The sequence below is a fragment of the Penicillium nucicola genome, assembly GCF_028828085.1.
Source record: "Penicillium nucicola strain IBT 29836 chromosome Unknown utg000001l, whole genome shotgun sequence".
In the NCBI taxonomy this organism is placed as follows: Eukaryota; Fungi; Ascomycota; class Eurotiomycetes; order Eurotiales; family Aspergillaceae; genus Penicillium; species Penicillium nucicola.
In genome coordinates, this window is record NW_026643125.1 from 1,575,080 (window position 1) to 1,602,131 (window position 27,052).

Here is a 27,052-nt window from a genome sequence, read left to right on the forward strand (position 1 = left end):
TTTTATACTCCGCGGACTCCGTGATCTGACTACATTTGCATGCTTATACGGGAATGTATTGGAATGTAAACTTGGATTGGCTCAATTTTGGTATATACGGGTTGCGAGCGGGGTCATTTTGGCTTTTCTAACACCAAGAGAATATAGACAGGAACTTGAAAAAGAGAAATAAATTGCGAAGCTTCGTAAATGATGACATGTTTTAACCAACCCAGCGTCTGGCGCTGTAGAAGATACGTCCCCAAGGACCAATATCGCCCCAGTTCTCGGCGTTCGGGGGCAACCAACTGGCAATGCCGTTCATGACAGTACGCTCGGGGTGAGGCATGATGGCTAAGACACGACCGTCGGGACTGCGAATACCGGCAATACCCTCGGGAGAGCCGTTGGGGTTGAAGGGGTACTTCATGGTAGGCTTGAGGGAGTTGTTGTCGACAAAGCGGACGGGGGCAAGACCCTCGCGAACGAAGTCGGAGGCCGAGATACCCTGGGAGCCGGCGAAGGAGGCACGACCCTCGCCGTGGGCAACGGCAATAGGAAGCGAAGTACCGTCCATGCCGTGGAAGAAGACACTGGGGTTGGAGGGGTCGGGGTCGGAGATGCGGGCCATGCAAACACGGCCTTCGTATTGCTCACTTGTGTTGCGCTCAAAGCTGGGCCAGTAGCCGGCACCGGGAATCAGGTCCTTGACACGAGACAGGAACTGACAACCGTTGCAGACACCGAGGGCGAAGGTATCGGGACGCTCAAAGAAGTCCTGGAACTCCTTGCGGGTGTTCTCGTGCAGGAGAACAGACTTAGCCCAACCCTGGCCGGCACCCAAGACGTCACCGTAGGAGAAACCACCACAGGCGGCGAGACCGGCGAAGCTGGCGAGTGAAACACGGCCAGAGAGGATGTCGGTCATGTGAACATCGACAGCGGAGAAGCCAGCGGTGTTGAAAGCAAAGGCCATCTCAGCCTGACTGTTAACACCCTGCTCACGAAGAATAGCAACGCGAGGCTTGTTGGCGAAGGGAGAGTACTGGGAGAGGCTGGTCATCATGGGCAAGCCCTTGTCCTTGGGATCAAAGGTAGGGTTCCATGAGAGACCAGCGTTGGCATCGTCAAGGATATTGGCGTACTCCTGCTCGGCGCAGTCGGCGTTGTCGCGCATCTTCTGCATGTGGTAGGAGGTCTTGGCCCAGATTTGCTGGAGGTGGGAACGGGTGTTGCGGTAGATGAGAGAGGCCTTGTGGTAGATCGCAAGGTTCTGCTTGGGCTGCTCGGAAACACGTCCAATCTTGTGAATCAAACCAGGAGGAGGACCGCAGGTGGCGAAGCATGAGCGGAACTGGATCTCATGCTCCTTGCGGACCTGGAAGACAGCACCGAGCTCTTCGTTGAAGAGGGACTCGATGACATCCTGGGTGTTGAAGGAGGAGCAGATGTTGTCAAGCATGATCTCAACACCGCAACGGCCGGCGAACATCATCTCAGCAAGTGTAGTGAGGAGACCGCCGTCGGAGCGGTCGTGGTAGGCCAGCACAATTCCGGATTCCTGGAGCTGCTGAGTGGCATCGAAGAAGTCACGGAGGATATCGACATCACGAACGTCGGGGCACTCGGCACCAACTTCGTTGAAGACCTGAGCAAGAGCGGATCCTCCAAGGGTCTTGCGGCCGAACGAGAGATCGACAAACATGAGGACGGTCTCACCAACATCTTCGAATCTGCGAAGAGCCGGGGTCCAGGTCTTGGTGATATCACCAACAGGGGCGAAGGATGTAATAACAAGGGACATGGGGGCAGTGACCTCCTTAGCCTCCTTGGTGGCCTCATCCTTCCACTTCATCTTCATGGACATGGAGTCCTTGCCAACGGGAATACTGATGCCAAGCTTGGGGCACAGGTCAAGGCCGATGGCCTCAACGGCCTCGTAAATAGCAGCACCCTCACCGGGGTGGCTACCAGCACACATCCAGTTTGCGGAGAGCTTCACTTGGCTAAGGCGCTCGACGATATCAGATGCAGCCAAATTCATGAGGGACTCAGCAACAGCCATGCGAGCAGAAGCTGCTGCGGAAATCAAAGCCAAGGTAGGCTTCTCACCCATGGCGAAAGCCTCACCAGTCTTCATTCCCTGGGCCAGGGAGGTGGCAGTGACAGAAACATCCGACACGGGGGTCTGCCACTTGCCGACCATCTGGTCACGGGCTGTGAGACCGCCAACAGTACGGTCACCGATGGTGATCAGGAAAGACTTGGAGCCAACTGCGGGCAGGGACAGAACTCTCTTGACAGCTTCTTCAACAAGTTCCACCTTGGTAGTGAGCGAGGGAAGGTACTTAGTGAGGCTGGAGTCAACAGCGGGAAGCTTAAGCTTCCGCGAATCGACAGTTCGGGTCATGCGTGGGGGCTTTCCGAAGAGAACTGACAAAGGCAGGTCAATGGGGGATGGGTATTCCTTTGACTCGCGGTCGAGGAGAATGAGTCTCTTCTCCTCCTCGGAGGTGCCACCTCCACGGCCAACAACGGAATAACCGCAACGCTCGCGCTGAGCGATAGCAGTGAACTTGTTCATGCTCTCTTCACCAACAGCCATAACGTAGCGCTCCTGGGCTTCACAGCACCAAATCTGCATGGGGCTCATGCTTCGATCAGTGTTGTCAATCTCACGAAGCTCAAAGGTAGCACCCAAACCGGAGTCGTGAATCAGCTCGGGGAGCGCGTTAGACAGACCACCGGCGCCAACATCGTGAATGAATTTGATGGGGTTGTTGTCTCCCATTGACACACAGGCATTGATAACCTCCTGGGCTCGGCGTTGGACCTCAGCATTTCCTCTCTGAACACTGGCAAAGTCGAGGTCGGCGGATCCTTCACCAGAGGCAATACTGGAAGCAGCACCACCTCCGAGGCCAATGAGCATAGCGGGACCACCAAGAACAACGAGGAAAGCACCGGGCTTGACGACCTCGGGGTGCTTAATGGCATGCTGGGGGCGGACGGTTCCGACACCACCAGCGATCATAATAGGCTTGTGGTAGCCACGCACTTCCTTTTCGCCATTGCCGACATCAATCTCGGTGAGCAAAGTACGGAAGTATCCACCAATACAAGGGCGACCAAACTCGTTGTTGAAAGCAGCACTACCAAGAGGTGCCTCCACCATGATGTCCAAGGCGCTGGCAATGTGGTTGGGCTTGCCAACATCGAGCTCCCAAGGCTGTTTCAGGTCCGGGATCAACAGATCAGACACACAGTAGCCAGAGAGACCAGCCTTAGGGCGTGATCCACGACCGACAGCTCCCTCGTCACGGATCTCTCCACCGGATCCGGTAGCTGCACCAGGGTAGGGCGAGACAGCAGTAGGGTGGTTGTGAGTTTCAACCTTTGCCAGGAAGTGAACAACTTCCTTGGTGTGCATCCACTCTCCGGTGGTGGGGTTGGGGGCCCAGAAAGCGGCCTCGGGGCCCTCCAAGACGGCGGCATTGTCACTGTAGGCACTGACAGTGTGATCAGGATGCTTCTTGTGGGTGTTGCGGATCATGGCGAACAAGCTGTTGGGCATTGGCTTGCCATCGATAACCCAGGAAGCATTGAACTGCTTGTGTCGGCAGTGCTCTGAGTTGACCTGAGCAAACATGAACAACTCGACGTCAGTAGGGTCACGGTTGATTGCACCGTTGGGGCCATAGGCCTCAGCCAGATATTCGATCTCTGATTCATCGAGGGCAAGGCCCAGCTCAACGTTGGCCTCCTGGAGAATATCCTTAGGGGACTTGCTGCCACCCTGGAGGGAGATTGTCTTGAGGGGCTGGGGGGCGTGCTCGGAGAACATCAGCTTCAGATCGGGCTCATCGTTACCGATGATTTGAGTCATGCGATCGTGAAGAGTGTCCATGTAATCATGCTTGTAGTCCTCCGCACTGTTCCGAAGGCAGGAAATCTTCATACCCCGCTCAATCCGCTTCACGTACTTCGACAGGCCACAAACGTGCGAAATACCTGTTGCCTGGGAGCTCCATGGTGAAATAGTACCGGTACGGGGGAAGATGTAGAAGGTATCGAATTGGCCGTCGGTGGACTCGAAGGTGGGAGGGACGTCGTTGATATCACCGTACTGGAGCAATTGCTCAAGCACGGCACGCTGGGGCTCGTCCAAAGGTTGAGTGGTGTGGACATAGTGAATCCACTGGGCCCGAACATCCTGGACACCAATACTGGCAGCAATGGCATGCCCGCGAGAGCTGGAGAAAGCCACGGAGCCCGGAATGGCCAGATAACTGTCGGTTGAAGTCATTTTGAAGAGGCGTGGGGGCTCTCCCAATGAGTCAATTTGACACGGGGAGATGGGTAATATATCTCCTAAGAAGTAAAGAGAGTTTGAGTGGCTCAAGACCTCTCTCAAGTAGTGGACTTGAGATCGCTAGAGGAGACTGGCGATGACTCTATCGCTTTTTTTGCAAAAAACTGAGTGGCCCCGCCCTAGGCTCAATGCGGCTTATCTAAACCCATCACGTGTCGATAGGACATTTATACTTCGCCGCTAAAAACACTAATATTTCACGAGTTTCTTGGTGATTACTTGTTTTATTGCTATGAAAATGACTGGTGATCTTGGGCGATGATTATTTGTATCATTCTTAGTCTTTTCGGAGCCGCTGGGTGGCCAGGTACAGAGCGTTGTTCCCCGGCTCAAAAGTGCGGGGAGATCTGAGACAATATAGGCAACATCTAGGGCACGCCACCTAGCTTTGTCAATAAAGCATTGGCATTTCGAAAGCTACCCGAATATCTTTGAAGTATAGGCTCTGTTTACTCTATTAAATTAATAGCTAGAATTACCTTGTCTGTGTATAGCCTAGTTGCAACAGGTATTCGAGCTATATCTCTTTGCTAAAGTGTTAGAGATATCGGATATTGATAGACTTGCGAAATTCGTTCAGCCATGAGCATTTGGTAGAAGAAACAGATGAGGATCACATAGAGTAGAATTTGGACATCATCATTTAGGTTTTTGTTGCCGGGATTGACAGAAACCAGAAACACATATAGTTGCGTGACTTTACCACCGACTCTAGCAGAAAACCCAAAAGCAACCATCAAGTCATATCACGAAAAGATATCAGCTAGTACCTGCCACCTCCAAGTTTTACGTCATCTCAATCCTAACGCGAGGGAACAAGGGTAGAACGACAAAGTTAAGAGGTGGCGACCTAGCTTCAACTGCTTCTCAGCCCTCTAACCATATGTGGAAAGCACAGCATACCTTGCCAAGGACCGGGTCCACTGGAATTTTCTGCTTCAGTCATGATAGTCTTTACCTACCTAGGTAGGTGTGAGTGTGCCCTAATACAGGTTCTCTTCGGACGCGCCAGTCCATGCTCATGGCTCTCAAGACAGGTCATATTGCAGTCAAGGCGCTATCATCTCAACCGAGCCTAATAAAGAATTTGAACAGGGATACTGAAGGGATACTGAGAAAGAGTGCTGAATATCATGTGCCAGGATCTTACGCATAGAATATTTCCCTCCTCCCAACTTAGCGGTCCTACTTGAGTCATGTACACTGGCGAGTTGGGAGGCGAGCATTTCTTGGACGCAATGCCATAGATACTGAACCTTGGTCGGCACTCGGTGAAAGCATAAAGCTCTTTCGCAGAGTAACACGGCCCCTGGATGGTGGGTCAGCATTCTCTGTTTTTTTTTTCCGTGCTTTCGTATAGATCGGAGCATCCTGCCGAATACGGACATCAGAAGAATTACTACATTGGGACGATATCATGCGAGGCGGATCTTGATTCTCCGCCACAACACAGTTTTCATGTTCTAGATCGGACCTCATGGTGTCCTCGTGAGATTTTCATGGAGGATCAATTTGGAAGTTGATTGGGTACCGCGTAGAGAATGTCCCTCTTGGGGAAAGTCAAATTCGATTCGCTTGGCTCATGAAATGATACAAGCCTAGTCTAATTAAGCCGACAAGAATGTGGCTGTGGTACCAAGAGTAATCCTTTTGCTTTATCAATCAATCTTCCGTCGAGTCTTCGATAGTTGCATTATCCCGGCACAACAGCAACCCGCACCTTTCCCTATTTCTGTTCCCTAGACCCCTGTATACCTCGAGATGTTCTTCCCCACACGTCTAGCTCTAGATAGAGTGTACTTTAACGTTACGGAGTAGCCATGTGGAAAAGCTCCCACCTCTCCATAATCCCCACTGCTATGGATTCGACTGAGAATATAACCTACAGTATCCGCTAGAGACTCCACAGACGAAATTTGGCAGAACGCCTATATACATGAAACTGAAGCCGTCACAAGCGAAAAATTCACTATACGTAGAACCCGTACTAGATCTACACACCCCTACATAGAGTTGACGCTGCCAAGACCTCGATATAAGCAGTGTTCGGCCCATCGTAGCATATTACCCCATGTGGCTAGCGCCCTTGTTCCACAACAGGCAATCCACCAGATGGGGCGACGGCCCGATATCAGCAGCCCTGCCAGGAACGTCACAACCATCCAGTGGTACTCGCTGCAATCTCTATTTTTTATAGAATCCACTTGTCATAGGCTCGGGGCCGAGTCGATACAGATGAGGTATAAAACCATGGCACCCCCAGGGGTAACTTACCTGCCATACTCCACAACAGGTTATCACAACTACAGCATCCCATAGTTCTGCTTGGGCACATCTTCTACTACATCGACATATTTCGACATATTTCGACATGGAGACCCCACGATCAGAACATACCCACACCAATGCAACCAGCCGGACAGCTTCCATTGGATCTGGCCATGAACCACTTGACTACCTTAACCTCCCCGTCCGTGAACTGAGCGATGGCGCCGATCTTCGCGAATACACGACCGAGACTCGGGAAGGTGAGATCATCAAGCCTGTCAGGTCCAATGCTACTGGAAAGCTGGAGGATTGGAAGTTGGTGACCTTCACCATCGATGATCCCGAGAACCCTAAGAACTGGTCGAAGCTTTACAAGTGGTACTGCACCATGGTCGTTGCTTTCACCTGTTTCGTGGTGGCTTTTGCTAGCAGTGTCATTACTGCTGACCTTGAAGGACCTATGGAAGACTTCGGTGTCTCGCGTGAGGTCAGCCTGGTTGTTGTCACTGTGTTTGTCATCGGATTCGGTGTTGGTAAGTGTTTCACTGACTTCCTTTCCTGGTTATCTTGATTCTAACTCACCTAGGTCCTATGGTCTTTGCTCCCATGTCAGAGATGGTTGGGCGTCGCCCACTATACGCTGTTACCCTCCTGGTCGCCGTCATCTTTATCATTCCTTGTGCTGTTGCCAAGAACATCGGAACCCTAATTGTCTGCCGTCTGATCGATGGTATCGCGTTCAGTGCCCCTATGACTTTGGTCGGCGGTACTCTCGCCGATTTGTGGAAAAATGAGGAGCGAGGTGTTCCCATGGCTGCCTTCAGTGCTGCCCCCTTCCTTGGACCCGCCATTGGTCCTCTCGCAGGAGGCTTCCTCGGTGATCACGCGGGCTGGCGCTGGCTTTACTGGCTCCAGTTGATTATGGGCTTCGTCGCATGGGTTTTGATTACCTTCACCGTTCCCGAGACCTATGCACCGATTCTGTTGAAGAAGAGAGCTGCCAAGCTCCGCAAGTCTGAGAACGACGAAAAATACACCACTGAAGCCGAGCTTGATCCCCGTCCCTTGGGCGAGAAGCTGCGCGTCTTCCTCTTGCGCCCCTTCCAGCTCTTGTTCCTCGAGCCTATCGTCATGTTCATCGCTCTTTACATGTCTGTTCTGTACGGCCTACTCTACATGTTCTTTGTTGCCTACCCTATCGTCTACCAATCCGGCAAGGGCTGGAGTGCCTCCTCAACCGGACTCATGTTCATCCCTCTGGCTATCGGTGTTCTCATGAGTGCAGCCTGTGCTCCCTTCGTCAACAAGCACTACCTCAAGGTCTCTGCTCAATGCGGCGGTAAGCCCCCCGCCGAAAAGCGTCTGATCCCCATGATGTGGTCTTGCTGGCTCGTTCCCATCGGCCTTTTCATCTTTGCCTGGACCTCGTACAAAGACCTGCACTGGATTGGACCTGCCATGGGAGGCTGGCCTGTTGGATTCGGCTTCATTTTCTTGTACAACTCGGCCAACAACTACCTTGGTATGTACAAAATTCTTACATTGTATATTAATATTTACTAATACTATCTCTAGTGGATACCTATCAGCACCAGGCAGCTTCTGCTCTCGCTGCGAAGACCTTCCTTCGTTCAATGTGGGGTGCCTCCACCGTCCTGTTCACCGAACAGATGTACAACCGTCTTGGTTACCAATGGGCCAGTTCGCTTCTTGCCTTCATCGCCTTGGCTTGCTGTCTCATTCCCTATGTCTTCTACTTCAAGGGAGAGGCCATTCGCCGTTTCTCGAGATACGCTTTCAGCGATGATGAGGAGCAGGCTATCAAGGCCTAGATGAGTGCTTCATTGGATGAGGGGATGCTTATATAAGAGGTGGTAATATTCTCCAGTTCGTACAGTTCCATCTGGTGTGGAAGATTGTTGGAATGACTGGAAAAAAGAAATGTCTGCATGGCGTCTTACGATTTTTGATGCATATACACTAAACCGATATTTATATGTGATTACTTTAATGTTAAGTTATAAAATTTATTCCATACTTATTTACATATCTTTGCATTCTGGAAGTAATGGCCTAGCATTGAGCAAATGAAACATTGGATTCGTTAATTCATTCGTTTTGGTTTCCAGCATGATCTCAACGTTTACACCATTCAAGCCTTTCAGCAAGGATGTCCCAGCTAGGAAATCCGTCCGCCCGAGCTACGCGCTTCAGACCATCCGCGACGAAAGTGACTAGGTGATTAAACTGTATTTTGACGTTCTTCATTTGCTGATTGTAAGAGGAGTCATGGAATGAAACCGTAAGCGTGTGTTCGTGGCCCATGTCATCATCGGAGTCGTCGGAGTCGAAATCATTTTTGGGGTCTTTTTTTATTAAAATATTCACAGCCTCCATAGAGTTTTCTTCGTCATCTTGCTCTTCGCTGTTGGGAGCTCCGGACAAGTGTGCAGTCTGTAGATCCGCAAAATGAACACAGAGGTCTAACAAGCTGATGATGGCTTTATGGATTGGAGATAAGTTCTCCGAGAGCAGACACTGGGCCTTCAGAGAAGACATGTAGGACTGGTGGGCTGCAATCATAGAGTCGACATCTTTGGTTTCGAGTAGAGCGGAATGCAGGGATTGGGTTGCCGTGGATATGACAAGATAAGTGAGATGGCCGTATATGAAATCGATGAACCAGAGCATGTTGTGATGGAGAGCATGCACCAAAGTATCATCCTTTTCGCCGGGCATTTTGCGGGCCTCTCGGATGCGCTGTTTCACCATGCTGTATCTGGCACGCCTAATCTGGATTAGAAAAGTCGAGATCTGACGGTACGAAGAAATTGATTCCTCGGTGATAATGTTTGCCACAGGCCATGGAAGACCATAGTCAATGGATATTGACTCGAGTATGGTCACACTTCGCTGGTTTTGTGATTCATGCGAAGTGGTAACAGTTGGGCGCACAAGAAGTCTTGATGTATCAATGATTGGTATTGAACTGAAAGCCGTTCTTGAGATTTCAGTGAGCAAGAATCTGTCATCCCAAGACCGTCCGTGGTCTATCATTTCAAAAATCCTAGAATCGATCATACCAAGGACGCTCATATCTTTGCCAAGGTAAACATGTTGAAGAGCATCTAGGGAGCTCCATAGCCCGCATTTCTCGTCGAGTTCCTCTCGCAGACGGATGGAACTCAGCGAATGGTCTACATCCACAAGTTTCTCAAAAGCCGACTCCACCAAAGCAGAGAATGGTAGCAAGATTGATGATTCCGAAGATGAAATCGCGTCTAATGTCATATCCGATTTCTCGTGGGTCTCTGTAACCAACGCGTTCAAATGGTGCAAAAAGACCATGCTTTTGCCCGCTGTGAAGATCTTTTGGACACTGGTCTCGAGGAACTGGGGGATTTTCTGCCGCCTGGGTCCCTCATCCAGGACGAACCAGTCGTGCCAAAGAGTGCGAAGATCCCCCTCACGATTCGCTCGAACGAAAAATGTAATATCTGAAGGATCAACCTGACCTGTTTCCATCCAAAGCTGAATAGATCTTGTGTATGTTTTGAAGCACAAGAAGAATAATTTTGCAAGGCGTTGAGACGCACTTTCATCTCCAACAGCCTCCAGCATACAAATCAAATTATATAGCAAATCTAGACAGCGCATCGGTTGGGCGGTCGAGCTTTCTCCCAGCTTGGCTATCATTTCCGCTAGTAATACTAGCTCGTGCGAGTGTGAACGGACATCGGCGAGAAGCTGGAGAAGACTGATTGTCTGACCAGCCGAAAGGTATTTGCACTGAACTTGGGAAATTATCTTATCAAACTCATGGAGAAGCTCTTCAACGCCCCGGCAGAATGTTTGTAGGTAAGGGATCGTCTGAGGCGTCTTGATGAAGTCTCGGACGGCGTAAACTTTTGTACCAATCTCACCAAAGCGCTGCAAAAGCGATGCTAGTGATTCGCTGGATGAATGTCCAAGTGCATACCTGCGATCTACTTCAATATTCTCATCCGAATGCCAGAATACTGAAGTTGGAAGGCCTTGAAGCATGAAAATGGTCTCTCTCGCTAGCTGTAGTTCGGTAATCGTGTGAAATGCATTCTCTTCTCCTTGCGTGACTGGAGGGTAGATTTCAGGCTTCCAAAATTGTGCCTTTTCTATAGCGACGATGAGATCTTCATCCTGTGCTGAAGTGAAGATCCCATTTGGTACGATATAGTCTTCTTCAACAGCCGTAGAGGACGAGGGTCTGTGCCTTGGAGCAGACACATCGCTAACAATCGATGAGAAGTCGTCCTCATCTGATGAGCCAGCAGTGAAATCGACCTGCTCCCAGATTTCTTCATCGCTATACGCAGCGCCCTCTGGGTTGAGATCCGACCATGATAGGGAATCTGGCGTTACTGTTGACTTGTTTGTCGTCTTCAGTCGGTCTACTGTGGACAATAGAGCGGGACGGTCTGAGAGCTGAAGTAACAGACTGAGAATTTCTGGCAGCCATGAGTTTCGACTGTCTTCAAGTTCTACCAGGCGGGAGGAAAGAGCTTCAGTCAGTTCATCTCTATTCAAGACCTGGAACTTTTCTTGCAGCCCCTCCAGTTGTTTAGCTACTGCAAATTGGTCGGTGCGTGTATGAGAACCAGTCCGAAGTCCCCCTTGTATGCGACGCTTCAGGCTTTGAAAGCGGGCAGATCCCTATACGAAAATCATTTAATTATTATAGTCTCGAAGTAGAACCCGATAGATATTACCTTTTGACTTGGGGATATCTTGGTGACCGAGCTGATCAAGGCATCAGTAAGCGAACTGAGATCGGCCGCAAACGCCATTTCAGACAAGGCCAGGCGAAAGCAAGATCACATCGATTTCCTTGTCGATGGTAGTTGGAACTGAAGTTGAAGTTGAAGTTGATGGAAAGTCGGGATGTTTTGCTTGGATGACGCTAGTCTCGACCGGGAAAGATGGGCCACTTATGCGCGCCTCTCTCTGTCTCTCTGACATCTCCCCCTTTCACACCTCATCATGGCTATCGCGCGACCGATTCGCATGCTGGGTGCAGCATGCATCCTTCTTTGTCTATTTCTTGTATTCCAATTACATCAAAGTCCCTCCAATGATGGGTCTAAATTGATCCACGGCATGAAAAAAGATCCTCTTGTAGATCGTGCGTGACCCCGGTCTCTTGCCACCTCTCCTATCGCAACCATCGCTTTCCCCCGTTGCTAACAAGGTGTCTTCAGCTACCGGAGAACCTCCTGGGAACCTATGGCGAGCCACCGAAAATGACTATTCTCCCGATAGCGACAAATCGGCCCGCACCAACGCCGCGCTCATCTCCCTCGTCCGCAATGAGGAACTAGGCCAGCTCCTCGAAACCATGAAGGATTTGGAGCGCACATGGAATGGCAAATTCAACTACCCGTACATCTTCTTCAACGACATCCCCTTTACCGAGGAATTCATGTCAAAGGTTCAGTCGGTCACCAAGGCTAAGTGCCAATTCGGTACGCCCTACCCTTTCGCTCTGCTGAAGGGATACAACTAACTCGGATCACAGAGCTTGTGCCTAAGGAACACTGGGAAGTCCCGAGCTGGATCAACATGGACCTGTTCAAGGAATCCGCCAAGCTTTTGGAGGAGCAGGACATCCAGTACAGCTCGAAGGTCTCCTACCACCAGATGTGTCGCTGGAACAGCGGCATGTTCTACAAGCACCCTGCTCTCAAAGAGTACCGTTACTACTGGCGCATTGAGCCCAACGTCAAGTTCTTCTGCGACGTCGACTACGATGTTTTCCGGTACATGGAGGATGGCAACAAGACCTACGGTTTCACTATCAACCTCTACGACGCTCCCCAGAGTATCCCGTCTCTTTGGCCAGAGACCCAGCGCTTCCTCGCCGCCAACCCTTCGTATTTGAGCGACAACAACATGTGGGAGTGGATTACAGATGACGTGGCTCGTCCGGAACACACCAAGGGCGGCAACGGATACTCCACTTGCCATTTCTGGTCCAACTTCGAGATCGGCGATCTGGACTTCTTCCGTGGCGAGAAGTATGAGGCTTACTTCCAGCACCTAGACCGTGCCGGTGGTTTCTTCTATGAGCGATGGGGTGATGCACCCGTTCACTCGCTCGGAATTGGTCTTTTCGCCGATGCCGCGAATGTCCACTGGTACGTGATCATTTCTAATATCTTTCGAGAAAACTCACTTACATTATTGTCCAGGTTCCGCGATATCGGATATAACCATATCCCATATCTCAACTGCCCCAACTCTCCCAAGTGCTCCGGCTGCAAAGCTGGTCAATTCTTCCAGGGTGCAGACTTCCTCTCCAAGGAGGATTGCCGCCCGACCTACTTCAAGTATGTCGGAACACACTAAACTTCAGGTCTTTGAATGACCTGTCTTGTCGCTTGCCTTATTGGAGAGTGCCTCACGACTCGATTCCTTGCATCTTGCATACCTCTATGACTATATTCCTGAAACCAGTGGCTTGGTACCCGGCGTTTGGGCGAACACACCCTTGTGTATTGATGATTTTGTGTTCCTTTTTTTTCGCATTCTATTTTGCTTTAATTCCTTGTCACAAAATACGTTCTTGCCCGTGTTGCTGTCTCCTGAGGAGCTACAGGGGCCTTGTCTTCATTGTACTTAAATTGATTGCGCTTGCTCACTTGGGAGGCTCAATCTAACTCGGTGTGGTGTCTCTGCGCTTTGCTGCAGTTTGTCATTTGGTGTGATATATTGGCTACTTCGAAATAAGAACTGAGATTCAGAATACTCGGAGGGTTCAGAACCGAATATACACATTGCTAGAACAATGGGGAATTGAGGTATGGAAATTGAAGTTTGAAGACTGAATTGAGCGATTGAGAATACAACAGATGTAAGATGGCTGAACAAGATGGGGACACATGGAATGAAGATAGATTAAGCACCAAAAAAGGCACCAGTGACCTTGTTCCAAATAAGAGCGGCACTAACAACATAAGAGATCTCTAGATATGAATACAGTTTTCTCTTCTACCCGACCTGCTCCTCAGCCAGTCAAACAGTGCTGGATAAACAACATGCGAAAGGGTACTGTTTGTTCAAGAGAAAATTGACGCGAAAGGAGAATTGGTGATGCGAATTTACTCCTCCTGGGGGTAGAGCTCCTCGCGAAGAGCGACGCCGAGCTCCTGGCGGAGACCCTCGAGGGACTCGAGATATTGCTTGTACTGGTCTGGGTTCTCGACCTTGGCCTTGATGCCTATATTCACATGGGGTTAATCTCGATTCATAGCAAGAAGGGAATGACATTGGTGTATAGAAAAGAAAGAACATACCCTCGAAGACACGGACAGCGGTAGGGAAGTCGTTAACACGGCGGGCGGCCTTGAGAGCGGCAGTGAGGACCTCAACGGAGGGAACGAGATCGTAGGCGAAGCAGTTGTTCAAGTTGCGCTGTCGACGAGGAGAAGTATTAGCCAGACGTCGATTGGAAATGGGTATCAAGTTGCATGATTGGACTTATATGGCTCATGCCATATATCGCATGTCGATCAACATGCCGGGGCGTAAGACGAGATCAGTCATACCTGGAGCTCGAAAACATCCTGCACACCATCGAATTCCTTCTCAAATCTGCGATTGAGATACACAGTCAGTATAACACGCTCTGTTTATCCCCCGATAAATGCCGGTGTCTGTTCCGTGTAGCGCCTAACATCGCGAAGCAGAGCACTTCTCCCCCCTCTTCCGACCGACTCCGACATCAATTGTAGGCGATTGGGGGCGTACCTGGCGGAGAACTCCTCGTATGTCTCGTCCTCGTGTCCGGAGAGGAGCTTGGAGGTGGTGCCGAAGTTGTGGGCGCGGGCGGCGGCCAGAGTAACCGGGGACTGCATCCGGGACCGGGCCAATTGGGGAGCTCTGAAGAAGCCGGTAGGGCGAACGGCGCGGGTGGCGGCGCGGAAGATAGAGAGGGACTGCATTTTAGGCGGAGGACCACGGTGGACCGGACTGGAACAATGGTGAGGGGAGAGGTTTGGATGGAGACGGGAAGGGGAGGTGAGAAGTGCTCTAGGATTTTGCCGGTGGTGTGGTGTCGCTGCCTCAGGCACCACACGGGTGTTGCTGAGTCATCACCCGATTGGCCCCGTTGATCTCTAAGGAAGCCCGCTGATTGGCTGGTCGGCTGTCACCTTTCATCGAGCGCGTCATTGGTTGACAAAGTACTCATTCTTGACTGTAGATGTGAATCTGTAAGTCTATGAGGGGAGTTATGGGGACACTCTGTATGTGTGGTTTAATCAACGACCTAAAAGACACTTGTAGCTCGGTCTAGACTATTTGATAATCCCGAGGGAAGATATCATGAAGATATAATTTCACTTATACTTTGATTCTCCAGTTATCCACTCCAGGTATATCTCATGAAATAGATTCAAATTCAAATCCAAACTCAAATATGCTGACAGCTGATCCTCCAGCACATCTGCGGAGGGAAACGTACATAAGCCGAGATAGATCGTGCCATCATGCCATCTCGAGGCTAACTTGTACTCGGCAACATCTCATCCGTGCAGCCACAGGCGAGGTTTTATACTGTAATAGTCGAAAGTACGTCTGCGAGCAGAAATAGATAAAAGTCAAAGTAAATCAAGATCTAAGGTTGTGTCTCTTACCCGATATGTGTCTTCTATGCCCTTGAGCAACCCAGATGCCAATTATCTTAAGGATGGTTGTACAGTACTTCGACCCTGACTAAATGTACCTGAAGATCATTGCCAATGGCACGCTGTGCCTCACGGTGGTATGCAATTGTAACCTCACTTAAGCAGACGAATAAGTTGGTAGATTCTCAATGTGACCCTCCGGCTATCAATGTGGTTCCGCAAAGCGGAAAGCGGGGACTGAAATCCACCAGTGAATGGGCGTATGCTATGAACGATGGTCATTTACTGTGAAGGGGGTCAAAGAAAAGTACTCATTTGAACAGCAGCACTTGAGGTCATGGAGATCGCTAATCGGTAATTTCTGACACGCTATTGACACGTATATACTAGCATGTGATAGTCCCGAGGATCTTTAACGGCCCATCTGCAGCGATAGCGTGTGAAGATGGTGAATCCCAAGTTGTAGTTGTAGTTGAAAACTGACAATTGCAATCAACAAGACTCATTGCACACTCTTCGGTCCTTGAATCAGTGCCAGTGCCAGTAGGAGTATAGTAATCGATGGTTCTACTGTTGCGATCGGAAGCAACGGGTGCAGTTGGTACCCCCTTTTATGCCACGCTAGTCCTCTTTGGGATCTCAACACGCCGGCCGCAAAAAGTAATCGTTTCTCCTGTCTCTTCTTTCTCTTCCATCCCCCTTCCTCTCCATTCCTTCCTTTTTCTTTTCGTTCTTGGACTTTCGCATCTTCACGCGATTGTCTTTTCATTGCAGTTCACTGCTCCCCTATCAATTGTTGCCTCCTAAGGCGTCGCCTCCTTCATCGCATCGCGTCGGTTGAGCAACAACCATTTATTTCACAATGGCGGCCGAATTACTGAAGAATGTTCCCCTCCCGACCCTCGACCGGCCCTTTGGTGTCCACTTGTGGCCCATCTTCGATCAGGCCTACGAGAAGGTTATGGGATACCCTGCGAGCGAGTTCGTCTTCCAAGAGGGCGTGACCCCCCTCTCCACCTTCAAGGAAACTGCGACAATGCTCATTACCTACTACATCATCATTTTCGGTGGTCGGGAGATCATGAAGAAGTTGCCTGCCTTCAAGCTCAACTTCCTGTTCATGGTCCACAACCTGTTCCTGACGGTTGTCAGCGGTATTCTCCTGGTTCTGTTCATTGAGCAGCTTGTGCCCACACTCTGGAGACACGGAGTCTTCTACACTATCTGTGACCAGCGCGGCGGATGGACTCAACCCCTCATTGTGCTGTACTACGTAAGTTGCCACGCGCCTCGTTAAACAAAACAAGCCGACTAACAGCCACGTACAGCTCAACTACATCAACAAATACGTCGAGTTCATTGACACCATCTTCCTGGCCCTCAAGAAGAAGCCATTGACCTTCCTCCACACCTACCACCACGGTGCTACCGCCCTTCTCTGCTACACCCAGCTTATTGGTGTGACTGCCGTGCAATGGGTGCCCATCAGCATCAACCTGCTGGTCCACGTTGTCATGTACTGGTACTACTTCCAGAGTGCCCGTGGCGTTCGCATTTGGTGGAAGAAGTACATCACCATGCTCCAGATTCTCCAGTTCGTCATTGACGTCGGTAAGTAATTCAATCCGGATAACCCCAAATATCACGACTAACCGCTTCAAGGCTTTATCTACTTCGCCTCGTACACTTACTTCACCTCCGCTTACTTCCCATGGCTCCCCAACATGGGCAAGTGTGCCGGTGAGGAGTTCGCTGCTATGGCTGGTATCGGTATCATCAGCTCTTACCTGGTTCTGTTCATCTCCTTCTACATTGCCACCTACAACAAGACCGCCAAGACCGGTCGTCCCCGCCGCAACACTGGCCAGAAGTCTCTCATTGACATGAAGAACTTCGAGGTTCCCTCCCCCGCCGGTGCCAAGTCCAACGGCGCTGCCTCAAGTGGCCGCTCCAACGGCCCCGTCACTCGCTCCCGCAAGGCTTAAATGGCTTGTTGAGTGACCCAATCGCACTTGATTTGGTTCATTGTGCGAATTGAAGAACCAATGTCCACGAGTTCAATTGTTCCATTATTCCAGTCTCAACAATTGGAATGTTCAAGGCAAACCCGTGGACATAGAAGAGCAGAAGGGCTGTAGCTGCTCTTGGGTGAATCGTCTCTATACCTGTTTAATGAATGACCACCTCATGATGCCAGGCCCACCCGGAAATGGGGTATGTGCCTCGGAGTTGTCGGAATGCATGTGCCGAATGTTTTTTTCGGAAAAAAAAAACATCAGGGCGAAGACCTAGGGGCGAGGCATTTCATTTCGATCCGGGAATGCTGTTGGACTGCCCTAGCAGTCTTGTCCTGGTTGTATTCTATAATGTCGATTTTTTTTTCTTCTTTTGTTCATCTTTGTCGTTATCACCCGTCTGTCGATGGCAGGCCCTTCTATTGTACCCTTCGCCCTTATTGTTAGTAAAGTATTATTGATAGACGTTCCATATATCAAGACGAATGTAATCATGTGTTATCCGTTCACTGTCAATCAGCTGTAATGTGCCACATGGACACGAGGATGCCACCTGCTTGCCATACCATGTGTACAGGAAGTGCTTAGCTTGTCTGGTTCGCATCTGGTCAGCAAGGAATGTTTGATTAACGCACCAAGAAAGGACTTCCATCCCCACCTGGGACAATATGCAGACCCAGTCTGGATCGAAACAGGAAATCCACCTTGAATAGTACAATACTGGGCCATCATTTGGGGCCCAAATCTTGCCTCGACAAACTCCATCCCAGAGTCCTGATCGCCGAATCCCGAACAACAAACACCTCACTCTGCCGCGTGGTTGATATGGCAACATTCACAGCCCAGTCGACCACACTCGAGATCAATCCGAAGCATCACATCCAATACTCAACCGCAGTGCAAGCCGACGAAACCGCCGATCTGCAAATCATGTGGCCTGTGCAACGGGGACTCAACGCCCAAGTGACATATCAACAACACTAGTCCACTAGTCGACGGGATGATCAGGACCCCAACATCAAGGGGCAACGGGCACAGAGCCGCACCGCTGGCCAGCAGCGAAGCAGCCCGAAAAAAAAAAGTCCAGTGGTAGGTGGTAGGTGAGAGGTGGTAGGTAGGTGGCAAGTAAAAGTATTGAAGAAGGGCTGGCACCAGCCTCTCACCAGCCCGGCAAGCGTCATCTTTCCCACCCCAGAATCCAGTCCAGTGCAATAAACCATACCAGCCACCCACGCTATGGGGACTGATTATATCCGTCAAGCGAGGCAGAGGCACCACAAAGAGGCCGGTCAATCAATAAATGCAATTCGATCCCGGACTACCCGCAGCCCGCATGTCCAACCCGAACAGGCGCCTTGCATGGATGCCATGCGGAGCATTCATTCGGAGACTGGAGAGTGCATTGTATGCATGGCCGGACTGTATTAGGTGCCGGTTATTGGACTGTTCTTCGGAAAGAATACATTAGACGCCAGACCAGACCACAATTGGAGAGAGAGAGAGAGAAAGGGGGCAGATAACCCGCCATGATGGCATTATGCAGTAGGTTTAGTTGCTATGTCGACGTGTGGATCGACATCAGCCCATGGGCAGATTTCCATGAGCGTTGAGGGCTGTCCGTATGGAGTTATGCCGAAGCCCCAGAGGTGTGAAGAGGAAGAGCGTAGGCCGTATGCAGGTACAGCTGCATGAAAGAGGAGAATATTGAGAGCGGAGTCCTTGCGTATTAGTTATTGGCAGATGATACATGACACGCTATAAATATCGAGAGTCGGAGAAGGGAATAGCAGAATATTAGAATAATGGAGTAATAAGAATTAAGAATAATAGAATAACAGCATTATAGTAGAACAAAATAATAGAATTCCCTTTCCCGCAATAGTCAGAGAAAATCGCCGAGAGGTGGTTGCATGTAAGGAGTTCTACTGCTCTTCCCTTCTCGTCCTGGGGGTTACAGCAAGCACTTTCAAGGGTTCGCACGCTGAAATCTCTCCCAACTATTCACAAGGATGCGAGTCCCTTCTCCCTGATCCCCCCTTCAGGTGCAGACCTAATGTCCCCTGGCTTGACGGGCATTCGGTTCCTTCATACCGACGACACTACGGTTTGAAGCTAAGACGCCCCCAAGGAGTTCGTGGTGTAGCGTGTTTGAGCTATACATGCCCCACCGATCTAAGGCGGCGGCTAACTTGGCACGTCCTCTGCCCCTGTGATTCGACGATGAAGCCTTGATTATGCACTAATTCTGTCTTTTTTTCCCGTTCCCAGGCGCTACGCTTGGGTTTCTATATTATTATGGAGCGTTTTTCCATTCATTTATTCATTTTATGTATTTTTCACATAGAGTCGATCCACTGTGGATAGGAGAATTCTTTTCTGGACCCTCGCAGGATATCCCGCTCTTTACTCTTTACCTCCAGCTTGGAGTGCCTAGTGGCATCGGCTGATACGTGTCCCATCATGGCGCATTGGCCCTGACCAACGACAGCTCAGGTTGGATATATCAGATTGGGCTAACTCACTAGTGAACGGGAATTAATTACTGGAAAAGTTTCAAGCTGACCGCAACGCGTTCATCCTGCTGAAACTCCCCAGCTCCGCCCTATTCCCATGCAAGGGTGATATTTCCAATCACATTGCTTTCCCTGCCTCCATACGCGCTCATGCAGGTCATGGATTTCAGGGTGAAAACCTTGGCCATTTCCTACATTTCCTACACGTGCAGGACCCCTCTGGAAGGCTTTTTGTTCTCCTTTCGTTTTCTCGGCTGTTAAGCATTTTCTGTTTGTGGGATACAGGACTAGTACGGCATACTGTCCCCTGTCCATAGCTCCCTGGTCCCACTCCCTTAAGAGCCTGTCCTGTCCCCGTCTAGGAGTGGTTGGATCTCCTGTGCAGCTTTGCTCTCGTGGGATATCAGGGCGCTGTCATCTCTCCTTGGACTGGTTCCTGTCCTGTCGTTGGAATTCTTAGATCAGGGCTGGTATCTCCTGTCTTTTTACTTCTTCTTCTGCTTCTTCCTCTTCCTTTCAACTGCAGTTGGATCTTGAATACTCGCGATAACTATTCTTTCTTTTTCTTGACAACCATCGCTCCGTCTACTGCTGGAATCATGTACGAGTCTACTACCTCGTTGGGTCTACACCGGTTGAGTCGACACAGTCTACAAGACCGATATGAATCAGATGAAGAGGCCGTGTCTGAGTCGGATACCGGAGCCCAGGATCTACTGTCTTCGCCAATGGGTTCTCCAGTTGAATCTCAAGAAGCTGTCATCTTCGATTCGGATCTGAGTGCCGATGATGCCTCTCACTTGGACGCGGATTGGGATCGTGAAGAGCGTCTGCTGGCGCCGCCGATAGTCAAACGCCCACGGCCTGTCTCAACAGACACTATCAAGAGGACGAGCACCGCTGCCTTCGACGAAGATACCTACGTCTTTGACCCCGAGGAACAGATGGTGCTGGAGCTGCCATCCCCAGACTCTCCTCCCCAACTGGCGTCAAATATCTTCCTCCAGCCATCGGTATACGACTCCCCAAAGCCCAAGTCAACCACGAGGTCTCGTTCAACCTCGCCCTCCTCGATTTTCTCCGTCGAGGAGGCAGACATCCAAGTCGCCAAGAAAATCACCTTTACGGAACCCCGGACTCGCCCAACAGTGGTCCTGATCAACACGCTGGCCAAAAGACCAACCCCAAGAACTCGCTCCAGCCACTCTCGCTCTCGCGAAGGAAGCCGCAGTCGGCCTCCCCTCGCACGAGCAGACAACAGACTGGCACCACCACGCTCATCAGAGCACGTCTCCAAACGACACTCCCACTCGCACAGAGAAACAACCCCCAAACCAGCCTCACGAAAGCAATCCACAATCCACAGCCAAGCTCTAGACCTCGACAAAAGAACATCGGCTGCAACAATCAACCGCGTCTCCGAAGTGCCCCTAATCCCCTACTTCCCAGCACCACCACGGACCCTGCACAACGACCGGCCCCGAACAGCAGGCACAGACAAGTCCATGGCAATGCACCCACCACCCTCGCACCTCCGCCCCCGACGACCAACAGAAACCTCCCGTCCGGCCTCAATCCGCAGCCTCAGCAACCACACCGTCAAAAGCTACACTTCCTGCCCAACCTCGCCGTACACAGACGACGGCACACAAGCCAGCCATCCACTATCGCGAGTCAACAGCTCCATGTCCCTGGTCTCCTCTCCCCAATCATACTCCTCTCCACCGCACTCACTCCTCAATTCCAAACGCCCGCCTACCTCGTCTTCTTCGTCTTCCTCTCCGTACAGCGTTTCCAATATCCTTAATCACCGCTCGCCACTCATGATGCGCCGCATGACGAGGAAGCATTCCTCGTCGAGTGTCCATTCTCTGAGTTCGTTGCGGTCAGAGGTTGACCCCGTTGAGCTGGGGCCGTCTTCCTCGCAGGTCTCTATCGCCACGCAGCCTGCTATGGGTTCTGCGTCGGTTGATTCGACTGGCAATCTCGTTCGCAAGTCTAGTCAGCGCAAGCACGCGAGACATACCAGTATTCTTCCTTCTGGACGTGGCTTTATGGGATTGAAGCTTGGGAAGAGGTTAAATAACAAAGCTTAATTTGGTTTCTTTTTTTCTTCTTGTTCTCGTTCTCGTTCTTGTCTTTTGTTTACTTTGATTTGCTCTTGATTGACATATTGATCCGATAATGTTTTTATGGGCGGTGATCTCTCCTTCGCGCAAGGCAAGGAACGGGGTTTTGATTAATCCTCGGCGTTTGGGATACTGGGTTTCTTTAGGGTGGTTTTGCTTTTTGTTTTTCTTATATGTTATCTTTCATCTTCCTATCTCGGACTTCCATGGATCTCCATGTTTGAAGTAATCACCACTTACCCCTGTCGAGAGCAGAACCGAGTTCGACTCCGGAATGGCTAATGGCTAATGTCTACATCTATTCAAACTGGCGTCTGGGATCAGATTCTGATCTGATCTGGGAAGGATTACCATCCTCAGTGTCCTCGCTGATACTACCAATCAAACTTGAATTCAATTGAAATAACTTAACTTGACATTACAGTAATCTTCGTTAACTTGGTTTGTCAAACCACCGGCAGGACACGTAAGTTAACTTATAGTACTGTACATGCATGTATGCACCTCTCATGTAGATCTCACCCAAACTTGAGATAACAAACATGAACGTGAACATAAAGACGAACATCAGTATAATGTAATATGATATAATATGATATGACCAGCGTTTCACATCCCTGCCACCATCCTGCCCAGACATGTCCACGACTTCCCCCCCCCCCCCCCCACTATAGTACAGCAAACCAGACCAAACAACCCTGTCAATAGCCATTCCAACCATGGCAAAGATGTGAGACATGCACACGGAGCGCGGGACCTTCCCAGACGAAAAGTACTGTACAGCCCAAAGAAAACAAAAAAAGTACAAGCATTGACCAAGTGTCAGAGTTTTAACGTTCAAGTCCAAGTTACGGAGTACTTGTTTAGTCAACTGTCAACTGTCAACGGCAGACTAAAAATGGCAAATAGATTAAACGGCTTACTGTATGCAGTACTAGAGTATGCAGAGAACCACCCTAGCCTGTTGCAGTTCCATCTCCGGACTCGGCTGGACTGTACAGTACAGTACAGGACAGTGCAGGAATTGTCGGCCGTTGCGTTCGCGGGATTTAGGTTTGCGGTGTGCATGTCGAATGCAAAGCCAACGTCCGGGGCTTGCTGCTTGCTGGATATCCACTTTAGAGTGGCGGTGACGTGGGGACCCCTGAGTTTCTGAGTTTGGGTCTTTGGGTGTTTGGGAGAGAGAGGTTGGGATCGGTTGGTTATTCTTTTGGGATCGGGGTATGCATGGGGTTGGTGGAATAGGAATTAGTCCAGCGAGTACAGTCTGTATGTCGGTGATAAATGCAGGAATTCATTAGCTACGCAATGCAAAAGCTAAGTTAACTAGAAGCGTTCAAAATAGAATCAAGCCCAGGACTCGGAACAAGATAAGTATGGACGAGCGAGCCGGTCAAAGGGCATACAGTAAGACAACCACAAATCCTCGAGCCTACTTTCGTGCCTCCAGGGCAGATTTGATGGCTATAACATAATCATTAGTACAACTCACACACAGACGCATAGAAACCGCCAAGTTACTCACCATCACAGGACGTCTTGGCATCACCAAAGAGCATGCGCGTACCAGGCATGAAGAACATGGGGTTCGGAACATCAGCTGGAAAGGAAGGGAGGGATTGTTAGTCGAGTCAGAGCAAATGGGATCTCCCATAATGTTTCGCTGGTACTCACCATAACCACTGGACATGCCCCGCTTCATGACAATAACCTCCTTGCTCTTCCAGGCATGGAGAACCGGCATACCGGAAATAGCCGAGTCAGGCTCCATAGCAATAGGGTTGACGGTGTCATTGGCGCCAATGACGAGGGTGACATCTGTATCGGAGAAGTCGTCGTTGATTTCTTCCATCTCGAGGACGACTATTTCACATCTGTTAGCAATCATTTCTGGAAAGGGCATTCGGGGAGCGATCTGGGCACGTACTATCATATGGCACCGATGCTTCGGCGAGAAGCACATTGCATTGACCAGGCATGCGGCCAGCTACGGGGTGGATAGCGAAGCGAACGTTGACGCCCTTTGCGCGGAGGAGGCGGACAATCTCAGAGAGAGCATATTGGGCCTTGGCGACAGCCATGCCGTACCCAACGACGATGATGACGTTCTCGGCGCTGGATAAGGCTTCTACTGTATCGTCAATGTTGGTCTGGGTGATTTCGCCCTCGATCTTTTTCTGGCTCTGCGCTGCTGGCGAGGAGAGACCGCCGAAGAGAACGTTCGCCAGGGATCTGTTCATGTTGATGCACATGATGTAGGAGAGGATGGAGCCGCTGACGCCGATCAGGGATCCGACGCTGGTTAGGAGGGGGTTGTTGAGCATGAGGCCTTCGGCTACTAGGGCGAAGCCTGAGTAGGCATTCAAGACGGTAATTACGACGGGCATGTCGGCGCCGCCGATTGCTGATGTTGTGGTGTATCCTTTGAGGAAACTCAGGATGGTGCTTGCTCCTAGACATGTGGCAGCGATTGCAGGGCTTCCTGGGGCCATTGTTATGAATGCGCCCATTGTTGCCATGTTGGTTCCCAGGAGAGTCGAGTTGATGACATGTCGGCCCGGTAGGATGGTTGGTTTGGAGGACATACGACCGGCGAGTTTCAGGAAGGCGACGATTGAGCCAGTGAAGGTGACACCTCCGATGAGAACACCAAGGTAGGCCGTGGTAAGATGGAGGGTTGTGATGTCTGTGATATCAGCCAACACGCTTCCAGCGCTGGTCAGAACAGCGGCCAGTCCGACAACAGAGTGGAGCGCAGCCACTGTCTGGGGAAGACCAGTTGGTGTAATGCGACGGCCAATCAATCCTCCGACGATGGCACCCGTACTGGCAACAGTAGCAAATTGCGTCAATGTTTCAGTCGAGAAGCCAACGGCGCCCAATGAAGCCAAAATACCGCAGATGACACCCAGGATACCGAAGATGTTGCCCCGTCGGGCAGTTTGCTGAGAAGCAAGACCAGAGATGGAACCCATACACAGCAGCGTGCTGACAAGGTACCCAGCTTGGACAATGCCAGACATACCAGTGCTTGCAGCGGCGATAAAACCACCACCAAACACAACAGCGGGGACCGCATACAGCCACGGATATTCGGCAGGATCAGTGGGACGCTTAAACATATCAAGCATGCGCTTAGTGATAACGAAGCCACCAGAGACGTTCACAAAGGCCAAGAACACTGACGCAGCACCGAGATATTCAGGGATCGTAGTAGGAACATAGCCACCGCCCATGATGAACAACCCGCCGATACCAACCATACCGGAAATTGCATTTGTCACACTCATCAAAGGCGAGTGAAGAGCAGGAGCTACACCCCATACCGCACGATATCCGACCAGGCCAGCAAGTCCGAATGTCATCATGTTGCTCATGAAGACTGGGCCGGCAGCCTTTCCCAAAGCAAGGGCGGTGCCCATTCCACCAGTCACCATTGTCACGTCCCGGGTAGTCTGCTGCCAAGGCGTCAAAGCAACTTCTTCAGCCTTTTGAGCTGCGACTGCTTGCGCATCGGGCTTCGGGGCTGGAGGGGGGCGGGTGGAGCAGCAGGAGGGATGATTTCGCCGTTGAGAGTCACGATAGAACCACGGATGACTTCGTCCTTGAAGTCAATACCGAACGACTTTTCCTGAGGAGCCATCGACAAAAGGTACTTGGTAATATTGTTCGAGTAGAGCGTTGAAGACTGAGTCGGAAGGCGAGAAGGAAGATCCGTGTAGCCTATGATAGTAACATCCTTATAGTTGCTCAGTTCACCAGGAACCGTAGCCTCACAGTTACCACCAGCTTCAGCAGCAAGATCCACAATCACAGAACCAGGTTTCATAGCAGCAACCATTTCCTTAGTAATGAGCTTCGGAGCAGGTCGTCCAGGGATCAAAGCGGTAGTAATAATGATATCAACTTCCTTCGCCTGCTCCATGAAAAGCTTCATTTCAGCATCGATGAACTCCTGAGACATTTCCTTAGCATAGCCACCCTGACCAGCACCATCTTCCTGGAAATCAACCTCAATAAATTCAGCCCCTAGAGACTGAACTTGTTCCCGGACAGCGGGACGGGTATCAAAGCCACGGACGATAGCACCCATGCGACGGGCAGAAGCAATAGCACTCAGACCAGCAACGCCCGCACCAATCACAAGGACTTTACTAGGCGGGATCTTTCCAGCCGCCGTAACCTGACCAGTCAAGAACCGACCGAAATGATTCGAAGCCTCCAACACAGCCTTGTAGCCCGCAATATTAGCCATCGAGCTCAGAGCGTCAAAAACCTGGGCGCGAGAAATCCGCGGAATACGATCCATTGCAAAGACAGTCACGCCGCGAACTGCGAGCGCTTCAACGAGGGGTTTGTTCTGCAGGGGGTACAGGAACGAGATGACCGTGGAGCCTTGCCGAAGAGCTTGGATTTCATTGAATGGACCCTCTGACTGCGGGCTGCGGACTTTCAAGACGATATCACTCTGCGACCAGATCGCGTCGCGGTCGACCAGCGTCGCGCCTGCCTTTTCGTAGGCATCGTCCAGCAGCTGGGCGCCTTCGCCCGCGCCGCGTTGGATCAGAATGCGCGAGACGCCCTTCTTCAGCAGCAGGGCGACATTCTGTGGAGTGATTGCGACCCGCCGTTCCCCAGGGAAGATTTCCAGGGGGACGCCGATGGTCAGTTCCGCGTATGGCTTGGTCGGTACGGCTTCCGAGGGAGTTGGAGTCGAGGTTGTCGCCGTTCGCTTTGAGATGCTTGGCCACTGTGGGGTGCAGATGGGCGCACGTTTAGCATGCAGCGACGAGAGACATGTCGCATGTCGAATTTGAGACGCTATCGACAATATCTTGTTAGACGCAGATGTAGGCGGAATGCGGCTCGGCACGCGACCTCTCCGAGGTTTGGAGTAGCTTACCCGAGTGCGTCACTGATGCCAGTTTCCCCGCGCGCGCGAGGCACGGCAGGGCTGACCGCATGGAGGGAACACCCATGATGCAAGTGATCATGCAAGTTGCACGTTGTGCTGGGGGTTGTCACATCTATAGAATGCTTATTGGGCCCGAAAGAATGAGCCGGGGGTACTGCATCCAGGCCGGACTGGGAGATGTCAGTCGAGAATGAAATAGAA

The 27,052-nt window shown here is 50.8% G+C and overlaps 9 protein-coding genes across 9 annotated transcripts; 4 read left to right on the forward strand and 5 right to left on the reverse strand.

Moving 5' to 3' along the window:
- Nucleotides 1-202: 202 nt before the first annotated feature.
- On the reverse strand, nt 203-4,285 carry N7511_000607 (phosphoribosylformylglycinamidine synthase; the record flags this gene model as incomplete). The annotated part of the gene is made up of 1 exon (XM_057123032.1): nt 203-4,285. One exon carries the CDS (start codon nt 4,283-4,285, stop codon nt 203-205), a length of 4,083 nt encoding a protein of 1,360 aa, XP_056988765.1.
- Nucleotides 4,286-6,722: 2,437 nt separating this feature from the next.
- On the forward strand, nt 6,723-8,451 carry N7511_000608 (MFS transporter; the record flags this gene model as incomplete). Its single annotated transcript, XM_057123033.1, has 3 exons — nt 6,723-7,152; nt 7,206-8,141; nt 8,195-8,451. The coding sequence occupies 3 exons, from the start codon at nt 6,723-6,725 to the stop codon at nt 8,449-8,451; spliced, it is 1,623 nt and encodes a 540-aa protein (XP_056988766.1).
- Nucleotides 8,452-8,755: 304 nt separating this feature from the next.
- On the reverse strand, nt 8,756-11,442 carry N7511_000609 (uncharacterized protein; the record flags this gene model as incomplete). The annotated part of the gene is made up of 2 exons (XM_057123034.1): nt 8,756-11,308; nt 11,365-11,442. 2 exons carry the CDS (start codon nt 11,440-11,442, stop codon nt 8,756-8,758), a joined length of 2,631 nt encoding a protein of 876 aa, XP_056988767.1.
- A 193-nt stretch (nt 11,443-11,635) lies between these two features.
- On the forward strand, nt 11,636-13,000 carry N7511_000610 (glycosyltransferase family 15 protein; the record flags this gene model as incomplete). The annotated part of the gene is made up of 4 exons (XM_057123035.1): nt 11,636-11,777; nt 11,854-12,117; nt 12,171-12,789; nt 12,844-13,000. 4 exons carry the CDS (start codon nt 11,636-11,638, stop codon nt 12,998-13,000), a joined length of 1,182 nt encoding a protein of 393 aa, XP_056988768.1.
- A 575-nt stretch (nt 13,001-13,575) lies between these two features.
- N7511_000611 (cytochrome c oxidase subunit VI) lies at nt 13,576-14,736 on the reverse strand (the record flags this gene model as incomplete). Its single annotated transcript, XM_057123036.1, has 4 exons — nt 13,576-13,871; nt 13,948-14,065; nt 14,200-14,245; nt 14,402-14,736. Coding segments are annotated over 4 exons (618 nt in total), but the record flags the coding sequence as incomplete, so codon positions are not given.
- Nucleotides 14,737-16,141: 1,405 nt separating this feature from the next.
- Nucleotides 16,142-17,264, forward strand: N7511_000612 (elongation of very long chain fatty acids protein; the record flags this gene model as incomplete). The annotated part of the gene is made up of 3 exons (XM_057123037.1): nt 16,142-16,552; nt 16,608-16,890; nt 16,942-17,264. 3 exons carry the CDS (start codon nt 16,142-16,144, stop codon nt 17,262-17,264), a joined length of 1,017 nt encoding a protein of 338 aa, XP_056988770.1.
- Nucleotides 17,265-20,406: 3,142 nt separating this feature from the next.
- Nucleotides 20,407-21,903, forward strand: N7511_000613 (uncharacterized protein; the record flags this gene model as incomplete). The annotated part of the gene is made up of 1 exon (XM_057123038.1): nt 20,407-21,903. The coding sequence occupies one exon, from the start codon at nt 20,407-20,409 to the stop codon at nt 21,901-21,903; it is 1,497 nt and encodes a 498-aa protein (XP_056988771.1).
- Nucleotides 21,904-23,368: 1,465 nt separating this feature from the next.
- N7511_000614 (uncharacterized protein) lies at nt 23,369-25,373 on the reverse strand (the record flags this gene model as incomplete). Its single annotated transcript, XM_057123039.1, has 4 exons — nt 23,369-23,400; nt 23,462-23,536; nt 23,611-23,799; nt 23,864-25,373. The coding sequence occupies 4 exons, from the start codon at nt 25,371-25,373 to the stop codon at nt 23,369-23,371; spliced, it is 1,806 nt and encodes a 601-aa protein (XP_056988772.1).
- Nucleotides 25,374-25,405: 32 nt separating this feature from the next.
- On the reverse strand, nt 25,406-26,915 carry N7511_000615 (NAD(P) transhydrogenase subunit alpha; the record flags this gene model as incomplete). Its single annotated transcript, XM_057123040.1, has 2 exons — nt 25,406-26,814; nt 26,840-26,915. The coding sequence occupies 2 exons, from the start codon at nt 26,913-26,915 to the stop codon at nt 25,406-25,408; spliced, it is 1,485 nt and encodes a 494-aa protein (XP_056988773.1).
- Between the last annotated feature and the right edge of the window lie 137 nt (nt 26,916-27,052).